General features: G+C 39.0%; 1 protein-coding gene across 1 annotated transcript in view; it reads left to right on the plus strand.

Moving 5' to 3' along the window:
- The window catches only part of LOC146307192 (phospholipid phosphatase-related protein type 5-like), a 202,645-nt gene that overhangs the window by 174,925 nt on the left and 15,103 nt on the right, over positions 1–12,617 (plus strand). Inside the window, exon 7 of the mRNA XM_084747563.1 lies at positions 6,365–6,499. Coding sequence (XP_084603689.1) covers positions 6,365–6,499 — 135 coding nt within the window. The remainder of the gene's footprint in view (positions 1–6,364; positions 6,500–12,617) is intronic.

Here is a 12,617-nt window from a genome sequence, read left to right on the forward strand (position 1 = left end):
CGGAGGAGGTGTATTCCTCCAGGTCCAGCTCTCCCTCACACGTGGCTGCGTCCCTGAAGATCTGCCAGTCTGTGCACTGAAAACAGTCCTGGAGCACAGAGGCTGAGTCCCTGGGCCACACAGTGACTGTCTTCTTGGTTGGCCTGGACCGTCTCAACAGGGGGTGGTATGTTGGCGCCAGCAGGATGGAGATGTGGTCGGAGAGGCCAAGGTGGGGGCGAGGAAGGGCTCTGTATGCACCGCGGATGTTACTGTACACGCAGTCCAGAGTGTTGTTTCCACGTGTGGGGATGGTGACGTGCTGGTAGAAACTGGGCAGAGTGTCCGTCAGTTTCACGTGATTGAAGTCCCCTGCAATCACGTAAAACGCCTCCGGGTGCCTCGTCTGCAGCGAGCTAATGGTGTCGTGTAGCTCCTGTAGTGCTTCGTTAGCATTAGCATTAGCACCCGGTGGGATGTAAACAATGGTGACGAACACCGCGGTAAACTCCCGTGGCAGATAGTACGGCCGACATCTCACAGTCATCAGTTCAATCGCCTCGGAGCAGTAGCTTTTTACCAGTCCGCAGTTCGTGCTCCAGCGCTCGTTCACGTAGATACAGAGTCCTCCTCCCCGTGTTTTGCCCGAACGGTAGTCGCGGTCCGCTTGGAAGAGCTGTAGTCCATCGATCTGGTAGGCTGAGTCCGGCATGTTGTTGTTAAGCCAGGTTTCCGTGAGGCAAAGAACAGCACAGTTCCTCATCTCTGCAGAAGCACTCAGCCTCAGACGTAACAGGTCCACCTTGTTGTCCAGAGAACGGACTTTGGCCAGAAAGAGAGTTGGAATCGGCGGTCTGTTAGCCTTTAGCCGGGCTAGCATGCCCGCCCGCTTTCCTCTCTTTTGTTTACGGGCACATCGTCTCCTTTTGCCCGCGTCTCCACGTACTCTGCTGCGCCACACCGTTGACCTCAGGAGCCGTTGCCTTCCGAGTACGGATTTCAGCTTTGGTGAGATTGTGATCGCCGAACTTCCTCTGATGGCTAATAGTTCGGTTGTGCTGTACTTCACCTGCGAGTTTTGCACTAAACTAGTGCCAAAGACGGCCTCAGAGGTTTTTAAAGTAAGGCTTGGTCCCGGGAGCTCGAGAAGCCGCTGCACCGCTGTGCGCCGCCATCTTGGATGTGACATCATGAAGTGAGCAATTTGTGTTACTTGTTGCGATTGCAACATAGCAACCTTCAAGTGTTACTGACTAATATAGAAATAACAGTTAAGTAAATAACAGAGCAAGTAAGTAATAAATCACAAAACATAATAATTAAAAACAAAGATAAAAATATACAGTGATAAGATAATATGTGCATTTTTTAAAATAAAATATACAATACTGAAAAAAATCTTGTAATATATAGGCATACACTAATATAGAGCAGATTAATCTATATACAAAGAAGTAAGAAAGAAGAGAACCAGTAAAAAAAAACTGAAACGGTCAAAGTTTGACATGTTGCAATGTTGACATGATGCAGACTTTTAGTTGCAGCAGAGTGAGAGAGCACATATGAGGACTGACTGCTGCGTGATATTTTCAACATGATGAAACCATTCATGAAACCGTCTAACATGTGATTATGTGCTCAGTTATAGTTGACTCATGTATGTTAACTTGCCACTGTAGGCACAGTGGTGACATGACCTGAACTAAGACACAGTTTAAGTGTGTGTCTGAGTGAAAGTGTGCTTCACACGTGTGCTCAGATACTTAAACAAATAGCACTACACCTCCGCTAATTTATGGTGATTTAAAACATATATTTTGGCCAGAATTCTAATATATTAACAGCCATGTTGGCCATAAAAAAGTAAACTCTGAATCCACCTGAGAGAGAATCTTTTTAATGTCCGATTCATCTCTGGCAGTCTTCTGCAGATACGTCCAGACATCCAGCATTCATTGCATCCAAGATGGACACCTGTGGGACTTTGCCACTGGCGCTTTTGGCCTCACTAAGTCAAACTGTGCAGATTTGCATTTTCATTACCACTTTTATCGTGCTGAGTTGTGCCCAAGAAAGACCTACACTGGAGCTGGGCCAAAGCGAGCCTGACCCGCCTCCAAGCGGGCAGCGGTGACGTCCCTCAAACAAACGAGTGTTGTGATACTCGACTCGTGTGTGCAGGAGAACAGAGAGTACGACATTCCTTAAAGCCTCCGAGTCGAGCCAGGTTCATCTTTGGGTATGGAAAAGGGCCACTGGTCATATGACTGCAGGTCATAGACTTCCACCTCCAGGAGGAAAACAACTCCTCTGTGGAGCTGAGGAATGGAGAGTAAAGTGGAGTGAAAAGTGACACCACTGTGAGATGTACTGTACATCACTCTGACTGGAAGAGATGGTCAAACATCACAGCGTCACACACACTTACATAACATTGTGGATTCTGCCTCACTTTCAGAACATGTTTTTCCTTTTAATGTGATCACAAAACATAGTGCAAACCATCTTTCCTAGCATACTGAACCTGTAAAGGCAGAGGAAACTCAGAATGGTGAATTTGTAGTTAAATAGGTGTTAATTATTAATGCAGGGTTGCCATCATGTATTGAAATGTCATCAGCTGCTGTTAATTGCTCCTCTGTTGTTTCTTGACCTAAATTTCATTAAGTTTTGAATTTTATATTCTGGTTCAGATGCTATTTTAAAACCTCATCACAGGGAAAAACAGATGCAAATAAGGAACAATGTTCTACTTAAGCTTCTCATTGGATTTTTAGATTGATCGTCATTTGTATGATACATGTGATAGACACAGACTTCATGTTTTATGTAAATAGTATATTTGTTAAAGTGTTACACAGTACAGGACTGTTACAGCACAAACTTTCCTGACTTTCACCCTAAAACTTCCATGGAAAAGTATATTAGTGTGGAGTGTGACTTCCCAAACCATTCTCATCCCAGCCTGTCACATGTCACACATCATTCTGAAGCACACCATCTCCTTTAACGTCTGTATGACATTCTGCCAGAAAGCATTTTTAACATGTTATTAACACTGTAAAAAGCTCATAATTTGGTTAGGTTTAAGCACAAAAACCACGTGGGTAGGTTTAGGACGTGAGGTCACTAAAGCACATAGGGCACATAACATTATGTACCTAAAAAGTTTTAATAACATTTTGATTTCATGACATGAACCCCGGTCTCCAGGACGAAAGTCCTATGTTGATTTAGCCATCCATCCATCCCACCTCCTCCAGATGTAGGTTTTCTCCTCTTTCTACCATGTCAAAAGTCCACTGTGTCTTATACAGCTGCTAAAGGGTACCATGCACATCTGTATGAGTTGCTGAGAGGCGGTGACAAAATGTCTGGCCTGGCTGCTCTCTGTTGTTGTAATTTTTGAGTTCAACAACAGAGAGCTTTTAATTATGAAATGGAACATTATAAATTTGTTACCAACATGTTTTACTGAATAGAGCTGTTAGAGCAGAAACCAGAGCAGCTGTTGCATCACATGGTGCAGTGTATACATGCACCCTGCAGGGCCTCAATAAATATCCAGCAAAACCCTGTACATTCAGTGTGTGAGCTAATAGAAATTAAACAAGAGCCCCGACTCCACATTCTTACATTCAGTGCTTGTGCATTCCAACTTTTATAAAACAGGCAGAAGAATTTGCTGTCTAATAATGATAAATGATTAAACTGATGCAGAAATACATTTGAGGATTTACCGTTAGCAGCGTGGCCTGCATTGTTCAACAGCACAATAAGATTTCAAATCTATCAGTGTTGCAGCCTGTGAAAGAACAAACACACTCTTCATCCTCACTAATAACATTGAAACTCACTGCTCTCCTTGTCTTTCTGCACTTCATATGCAACCTGGTACACAAGAGGGAGCAAACAAGGTGCACTTTTTCTTTAAATGTGACGTCATGTCTAAATAGAGCTGTAAGGAGTGTTAAGGTAAATGTGAGATCTGTCTGAATGACAAAAGCCATCACTTAAAGTCGCTATAATCTATAATAACAATATGTAGTATGACAGTGACTGGTGATCCTGCACCATAAAAACATCACACAAGAATTTAGTGGAACCAGATGATCTTTTCCCATTAACTTAATATAAATGTAAAAGTTCTAGAGTTCTTCTAACTCGAACTCTTTTAACTTAAAATGATGAGTTGAATGAATATACTGTACGGAGTTCAATCAAATCATTCAATAAAGTTTTTAAAGAAACATGAACAGCATATTAGCACATGTCCCAGCATGCATTGTTTTAGACGTAAAACTCTCATGAGAACATGATGGAAAGACTTAAAGATAAGTCCTTTAAATAGTCCTCTACTCTTCAAACTAAGAAAATGTGAAAGGAAATCAAATTCGTAATGTTTGTGACTGAAGAGATGTTTGACTTATTGAACATATTTTCTCAAGTACAACTGAATTAATATCAAGTTAATTAAAAAAGAAAGGTTTGTTTTATATCATTACAAAATCACCTCAACTTGTCTTTTAAATTCATTCAACTTAAAATTTTAAGGCAGCCTGGACACTAACTTTTTAAAGTTGAAACAGTGATGGATATTTACAGTATGGTGGTGATCCTAAATGACAAGTTATTTTGTGTTTATGTCCTGCAAGGTAGAATGTCTATATATCAAAACTTTTTCCACTCATTTGATATCCAGAAGAGAAATCGTGTCTCTTACTTACAAAACTTACAAAAATACATCATCATCAAAATACATCAGAAAGCAACAAACCATGACTGACTCACTTCTCTGCAGTCTGAACACCGGCTCTTTTTTTATTCTTTACCACCGGTGCATAAAATAAATATTTACATAACAACAAAATTAACACAAAGACATTATGATGTGATAACAAAACCAAGCAAGCAAGTAAACAAAGTTGTCATATTGCTGCTGGGAGGATGTGAGTGTACGAGGCAGATGTAAAGAGGAATCAGCTCTGGATGAACTGCAGGAATGGACAGGAGGTGTAATAGAATGAGATCAGACTGTGATCATTTTGTTTCCAGCCGAGTAAGTTGGGGGAGACTGCAGAGAGTGTTCAGTTTATAAAAAACTGTTTTTATGGTTCCCGCTCACTCCCGTTGACTTTTTCTCTCCCGTCCTGAGGGAATTCCACAGGAATCCTGTGTCTTGCAATTTTAAGATTTATATCTGCAGCACACCTTTTAGACAGTATTAAAAATGTGTATATTGTTTTACTGATGATAGAAAAAAATTAAAGTCTGTTCATACTGCCTAAAAGCATTTAGTTTGTTATGAAGTTGGCTAAATTGTTTTCCTGGTGAGAGGAAATAAAAACAGTGAGACGGCCTGTTAAGCCAGCCTATGCATTTATTGTGTTATTTATTAAAGTGTTTTTGTGGCTATGTTTTCAATAACATTCTTAAAGATAATATAAGGTGATGCTTGAAATGGCAGTAAAAATGATCAGGAGTGTTCATGTGTTCACAGATAACTCTTCCCAACATTTATTTATAAGGCCTGTTGTGAATTGGGTCATGAGGATTTGTCATTTTAAAAAGTGGGTCCCACAGCAAAAAGTTTGGGAACTCTGCTCTAGTGCGTAGCCCTCTCTTCTATTTTAATTAGCAAAATTAACTCACATATATCATAACATTGTTATGCATTTTACTCCCAGTGAAACCCAATAAAAAACATCTTCAGGACCTATTTTGTGTTGCAACCCTAAGTTTGGGACACACTGTTCTAAACTGACACCATTGTAGCAAACAGTGGACCAGAGGGAACATCGTCAAGCTTCATCCAAGCTCACTTGGTGTGTGTGTGTGTGTGTGTGTGTGTGTGTGTGTGTGTGTGTGTGTGTGTGTATGTGTGAGATGGTCTGTTTGGCTCTTGGCTCATGGAATAAAAAACAGATCTGATTGGCTGTTTGTGGTTAATGACTTTTCTCAAGTTTGCTAGTGAGCTCCATGCCTCGCTGTCCAAAGTTCCCAGGTTGCACTGCTGTGTGTGATATAATGGAGTGGTGCAAAGGACTCGACAGTGCTGCTCAGCCGACTTGAAATTGCTTATTTCATTTTGCACCTCAAAGCCACGTTTTGCTCCTTATTAGAGGAGCTCATGCAACACCCACATCCATCATAGCTACAGTAGCACCCCCAGGACAAAGTCAACACACACATATGTGACCTACATACCCGGGTTACTCTCCTAATCCACCCAGCCACTTAGGAATCTCTATCAGCCCCTGAAATTCACTTACACACACATACACACACATCTGTGTCCTCTGCTGGGAGAACCCTGTGTGTATCACTTGGCTGTAGGTCCACTTTCATGTCTGTGTGCAGTAAATGTGCTATGTGTGTGTTGTAGGTGGTGTGTGTGGTCCATAACTTCAAAGGGAAGTTACTGCTGAGCGAGGAGTCACCGGCCGAGCAGCGACCCAACACAGCCATGTTGAACATGGGCCGGATGGAGAGTCCTCTGGAGAAGTACATCGCTTCACAGGTCAGTACAACACAACACAACACAACACACCTGCACTCACAATACACACCTTTGTGAGCCTTGAATAAAATCTGACATCAGCTTTAGAGCAATATGTTTCTTTAAACACTCATGAGTCTAGTAATTCTTTCAAGGCAGCTTACTAATATTCAGTTTTATAATATGAGAATTTTTATACAAAACATTATTTATATTACATATACAGATTCAGTATTTTTTTTCCACATTTTTGTAGCAGCAGTAACTTTACATTCATTTGACCAAATCTTGAGAAATCAGAAACCAGGGAATTTAGGTGTCTGCTTTAGGGTTCTCAGTTCTGCATTCCCAACATTCAAAGAATAGACAAGTCCGGTTTAGTTCCAAGTAGTAAATTTCCATGTCTTCTGGGATTTGGGGACAAATTTTTGTACCTTTGAAGACCTCTAAACCAGACTCAACTGTAATTTGAAACCTGGGACCTGGATCCATGCAGAACCAAGAAATGTTCATCGGCACAGACTTCACAGATGTGCTACGAACAGTTAATGTTACATAATGTTAAACAGAATCAGACCTGCGGTAACAGAACAAAGCCTGACCTGGACTCGATTTAAACATGGATCCAAACCCTTTACGGCTCTTGCAAGGTTCAACTGGATTCTTTGATTATTTCTCTAGTCGTGCTTGGGTTCCAGTCTGGTATTTCTCAGTTCTGTGTGGGTCCATGTCCCAACTTTCAAAGAACAGACTGGTTCTGTTTAGTTCCAAGAAGTAAATTTCCAGGTCTTTTGTGATTTGGGTACAAATGTTTAGACTTGTGAAGACCGCTAGACTAGATTATTTTTTGAAACCTGGGAATTGGGCCCATGCAGAACGAAGAAATGCCAGACCCGATCTTGGCACGGAAGCACAGACCAGATCAGCACAGACTTCACAATTGATTGGTATAAAGTTAACTTTAATTTACACATTGTCAAAACAAAACTTTGTGTATTACCTAATGTAACAGTATTAGTCTTCTCCCCTGTGCTTGGACGTGATGCATATAATCCATCCACCTTATTACCATGTTGTCACGGTGATGGATGGCAACCGCGACTTGTTTAGAATCAAGTTATCATGATCAGTGCTGTCTGATCACAGCCGAGTCTTCAGACTTATTACACATAATATTAAAACAGACTCAGACCTGCAAACAGAACAGGGCCTGACCTGTGGATCCAAACCTATATGGGTCCTTGAACACCTCTAGTCCCATTTGGGTTCTTGAAGACCTCTAGTCCCATTTGGGTTAAAGTCTGGCATTTCATGTTTCTGTGTGGGTTTGTCTGATTAGACACCTGGGTCTTTGTAGACAAGATTAAGAATCAGGTTGTCATATCCCTGTCCCAGAGCAGGTCTGTTCCAAAGGTGAGGAAGGCAAAAAATTAGCTTGTTTTCAGTCTGAACACGCCCTTAAATCAGTGTACTTATTTGCAGGGCTGGAATGAACAAATTACAACCACACAAATACACAAATTTGCTGCTCTTCTTGATTTCTGATCATTGCAAATTAAATACCTGAGGGTTTTTTTTAACCCCTTGGGCAGAAAAACTAAGTTGTAACTGTGTTCCCACCTTATCATAAGTGAGTGCCAGTGACTACTTAGAGGATAAGTTCCACACATTTGCAGCATAAAATCACAGTATTCTGTAGCTTGTTGTACCACACACAAATCCACACAGCCACAACAAGATTTAGGTGCACAGGTGTCCGCACAGTGTCTACTTGTAGACTCTCTGATAACAAAATTTACATCACATCTCTTAAGTTTTTAAATAAACTTAAAAAATCTTAAGTTAAAATCATTTACTTTTCTTCATTAGATAAACTTGAATCTTTGAGTTTTAGAAACTAAAAAAAAGTCAAAAATTGGTCACAGTGAGCTGTGAATCCCATTTGTCTTTTTTTTAGTGCCTGAAAAATTAAATAGTTTTAATTGAAAATATTAAAATGTACTCTCATTTCAATTAATTTACTAAATATTTTTCATAATTCAGTGTTTTGAGTTTCTAAAATTCAAGGCTTTATGTTTATCTAAAGCAGAAAAGTAAATTATCTCAACAAAAGATCAGTAGTTTGTAAAACTTTTTCAGAACTTAAGAATTTGAGTTGCCCTGAAATTTTTAGTTTTCTCAACTTTTTTAGTTTTACAATGTTGAGAAAATATCCGTATTTATAATTCTCTTGAAGCACAGGCAGACACAAGTGGTTAAATGTAATACATTAGATTTAGATAGAGATAGAGAATTTTATTCATTTTTATTTTTCCTCTCAGTATGTGACTGAGCACAGTGCACTGTCATCTGTACAGCGGTTGTTCTTTTCTGACACAATACCACGCATTAGTACTAATAAAGGCTACAGGTTGCAGTGTCTAAGTTTTAATGACACACCTACACACACTGCTGCTGTAGGAGACGGATGATGAGGATGAAGAGTCTTACATTAAGGAGCAGATCCGTGCCTTCCTGCGCTGGCTGCAGGGTCTAGACTGGTTCCAGTGTCTCCGAAACAAAAGGCAGCAAACCATGATGTGGTTTAAAACCTGAACTCTGCCAAATCTCTGGACACATCTCAACTCTACCTCTCTTTTTAGTCCGCTTTACAATTAGACTGATACCACTGGCTGATATTGTCCTGCAGATCCAGCCTCTGTCTTTGGAGACACAAGGTTCAGTTATCCTGAGAGCAAAAGAGGCTTCAACATATTTTGAATTATAATGTTTTGATGTTCTTCTTCCTTAATGAGAATCATCTGTTTCTTCCCTGTCAAGAAATCTGTTCATTTTCTACTTTACATGTCATGTTTTTGTTGTCAAGTCCGGATTCATTTAGCTGATGTGCTGACTCTTGACAGTCCTGCAGCAGCAGAGCTCTCTTGTTTCTCTCAAGGTACAAGTTCAAGGTTCATTTATTTATCATTGAACAGTGCAGGGTTGTTTGTTTGGGGAGTGCACATACTAAACTTTTCCTGGGCTGCATCCTTCTGAAACATGCTATCAGTACAGGGACTTGCGGTGATGTTGTGTTGCAGTGTGAGGACACAGACATGCAGGATTAAATACCACATGTCAGAAGATAATACACACATGGAGGAAGTGTACACTGTAAGGCTTTCACAAGTTTCCCAGCTCTCCAAAAGGTGACTCAAACTGTCATCATCATCATTATCATCATCATCATCATCATCATTCCAAATATTACATTTTAAAATACTGAACTTGACTTAGACATCAACAACATGAGTGCTGATAGTTTTAGTATTACATACTGTATGTGTGTTTCTCTAAGGACTTATAATTGAAAAATTGCCATTTCTGGGTATTTTTGTGGAATTTGGCATGTTATAGAGGCAATCTTAACATTTAAATAATTTTCTATAAATCCTGACACATCAAATAATCGCAAGATTTTATTTATTTATTTATTTTTTTTTTTTAATCTGAGGTGTTTCTTGGACCTTTTGACAAACTGAAAAAAAATCTTTATTTTTTACATATATGATATTTTGGTAACGCTTCAATTTCCAGGTCCCATAATTTTATGGTAAATAGGTGGTAATTACCAAGTAATATATGTGTATTTCTTAGAAATTCCCATTTTCATGTAATTGGAGATAATTACAAATCAACATATTTAATTTTTTTCTGAATTTACTCACAAATTACCTCCAAATTTTATGGTGCGTATGTGATAATTTGCAAGTGTCATTTTCATACAAGTAGGTGGTAATTACCATTTCAGATATTTTAACTTTCTTTGTAAATGACTGCAAGTTTACCCCACATGTTATGGTAAATATGTGATAATTTGCAAGTACTACTACTACTTGCATGAAAATGATCACACACTTACCATGAAATCTGAGGGTGAATTCAAAGAAATTTCAAATATGTAGCTTTGGAATCACCACCAACAATGATACTTGTAATTATCGTGTACTTCCCCATGAAATATATTTCTCAGTAATTACCACCTATTTACCATGAAATTATGGGAAATGGAAATTGAAGTGTTACCGATATCTTTTGGATCATAATTAATACATCAGGGGACGTCTCTGTAGCTCAGTTGGTAAAGTATGTACTGTACTGGTCCTCTGCAGTAGTGGTTGGTTTGACTCCTGCCTGCAGCCCATTTGCTCTGTGTGAGTCCTGCTCTCTGCCCCCTTTCCTGTCATATCTTCAGCTGTCACTATCAAATAAAGGAAAAAATTAATACATCAGACATTTATGAAAACTCACTGATCACAGGTATTTGTCATTGCTTTTAGAACATTTGGGATATTTCAATTGGTTTGGTTATTATTATTCTTTTTTTTTCTTTTTTTCAAATTAATTGGAACCTTTTTATTTTGCCTTGTAGTCTGCAAAAGCTTATCTGTCAAGTAAAGTAGCAAAACAAACAAAATCAGTTCAAGGTGATTTAATGACAACATTTAAATGAGTAACAAGCTTAAGGAAAAGTAGTCCAAAAACAGGAGAACAAAGCTTATAAAATCCAATAATGGAGAAGAATGAATGAAGAATGAAGTGATTAAAAAAAACTAGAACAAAGTAAACAAACAAAAAAACAAAGAAAACCCAAGCCATGACAAAAACAGTTTGGTCGATGTAAACTGGATTGGTCAATATAATATACAGTTATGATAACCCAGGAATTGTTTTTGTGAAAAAAGACAATTATCAGCAAGCACTCAGTTACATTATAGGGTTAAGTCACTACCACTGAATGAGGTAACACAGTGGTGACTGAGCAGATGACCCACTGATGAGAAATCTGCGTCAGATGATTGCCGATGGGCTCTGAGATTACTGTTAATGCCCTTCGAACATTTCCTACTGCTGCAGCTTCACATTTAAAGCATTTCACATCAGAGACAGTGAATGAAATAAAAGATAAGATGTATTATAGCAGCTGAGAGTGTGTGATAATAAAGCCTGTCGGAGAGTCTTGGGTGCTTGGACTGCAGACACCGGTGCTGGTGGTGGTTGAGGACTCTGCTGAGAACGGGAGACTGATGAGGCTGATGAATTGTACGGACTGGATGGTGATAGGGAAGTGGAGGGGCACTGGGACCTGTAGTATTTAAGTGTGTCACTATTACCACCAATAATGCAGGTATCATCAAATGAATCAGGGCTGAAATCTTTGCGAGTGCTACTTTAACTAATTCATAAAATGCACATGCACATATAATTACTAAACCTAGATACTTGCTTTCAGTGACAGAAAAAGTCCACAATATCAGCCAGTGGTTTCACATGTAAAAATATTTCTCTGTAAGAATAATTCTGATTTTCTTCTGAGGTTTTTTTTCCATCAGTTCTGTTGGCAGTAAGAACGTTGTATTCATCCCTTTAACAACTGAAATGAATACTTTTACTATACAAAGACAGTCCATTTTTCCCCTCTACTTTTATTCTTTGTCCATTATTCCCATCAGTGCTGATAATATTGTAGTCACCAAGTTAATTGGTGACATCAGTAAAAAAAAAAAGAAAAGAGGCAAAAGAAACACATGAAGTCAGACTGTGAACAAACCTGTAACTTAGCAAAACATATTGGTATTGTCATATGAAAAGTACTTATCTCCACTTTGGTTTGAATTTTCTGATAAAACTTTATTAACTGAGTCAATTCTCTTATTTCTTTAGCCGTTTACAAAGGAGCTGGGTCATCTGAAAAATATGTTGTCAGAAAGCTGAAAACATGGCTGTTCTTCTTGGCCTCTTTAGAGATAAGTGGTTTGAAAAGTGATGATATCTAAAAGAAAAAACAGAGGTGAACAGTTAAATTATGATACAAACTGTCATAAACATCCATCCTCTTACGCAGTTTACAGAACCACTTGCTGCTTCAAATGTGACCTCCCGTATTGACTGTTGCTCAGTTTTCATTCATCCATTTTCCATTCAACCCTCCCCCTCCCTACCATTAGACCCATTTTTGTCATTTTTTAGGGAGGGACATGAGGTTTTCAGATAGAAGCGGTATACATCATCTGAGAGTTGAAACCTGAAGATTAATATGAGATGCAACTCAGCACTCTGTGTCTAGTTTTTCTAGTCATAAATCTGTGATAAACATTGT

This window comes from Lutjanus erythropterus, chromosome 21 (genome assembly GCF_056507025.1).
Source record: "Lutjanus erythropterus isolate fLutEry1 chromosome 21, fLutEry1.hap2, whole genome shotgun sequence".
Lineage (NCBI taxonomy): Eukaryota > Metazoa > Chordata > Actinopteri > Lutjaniformes > Lutjanidae > Lutjanus > Lutjanus erythropterus.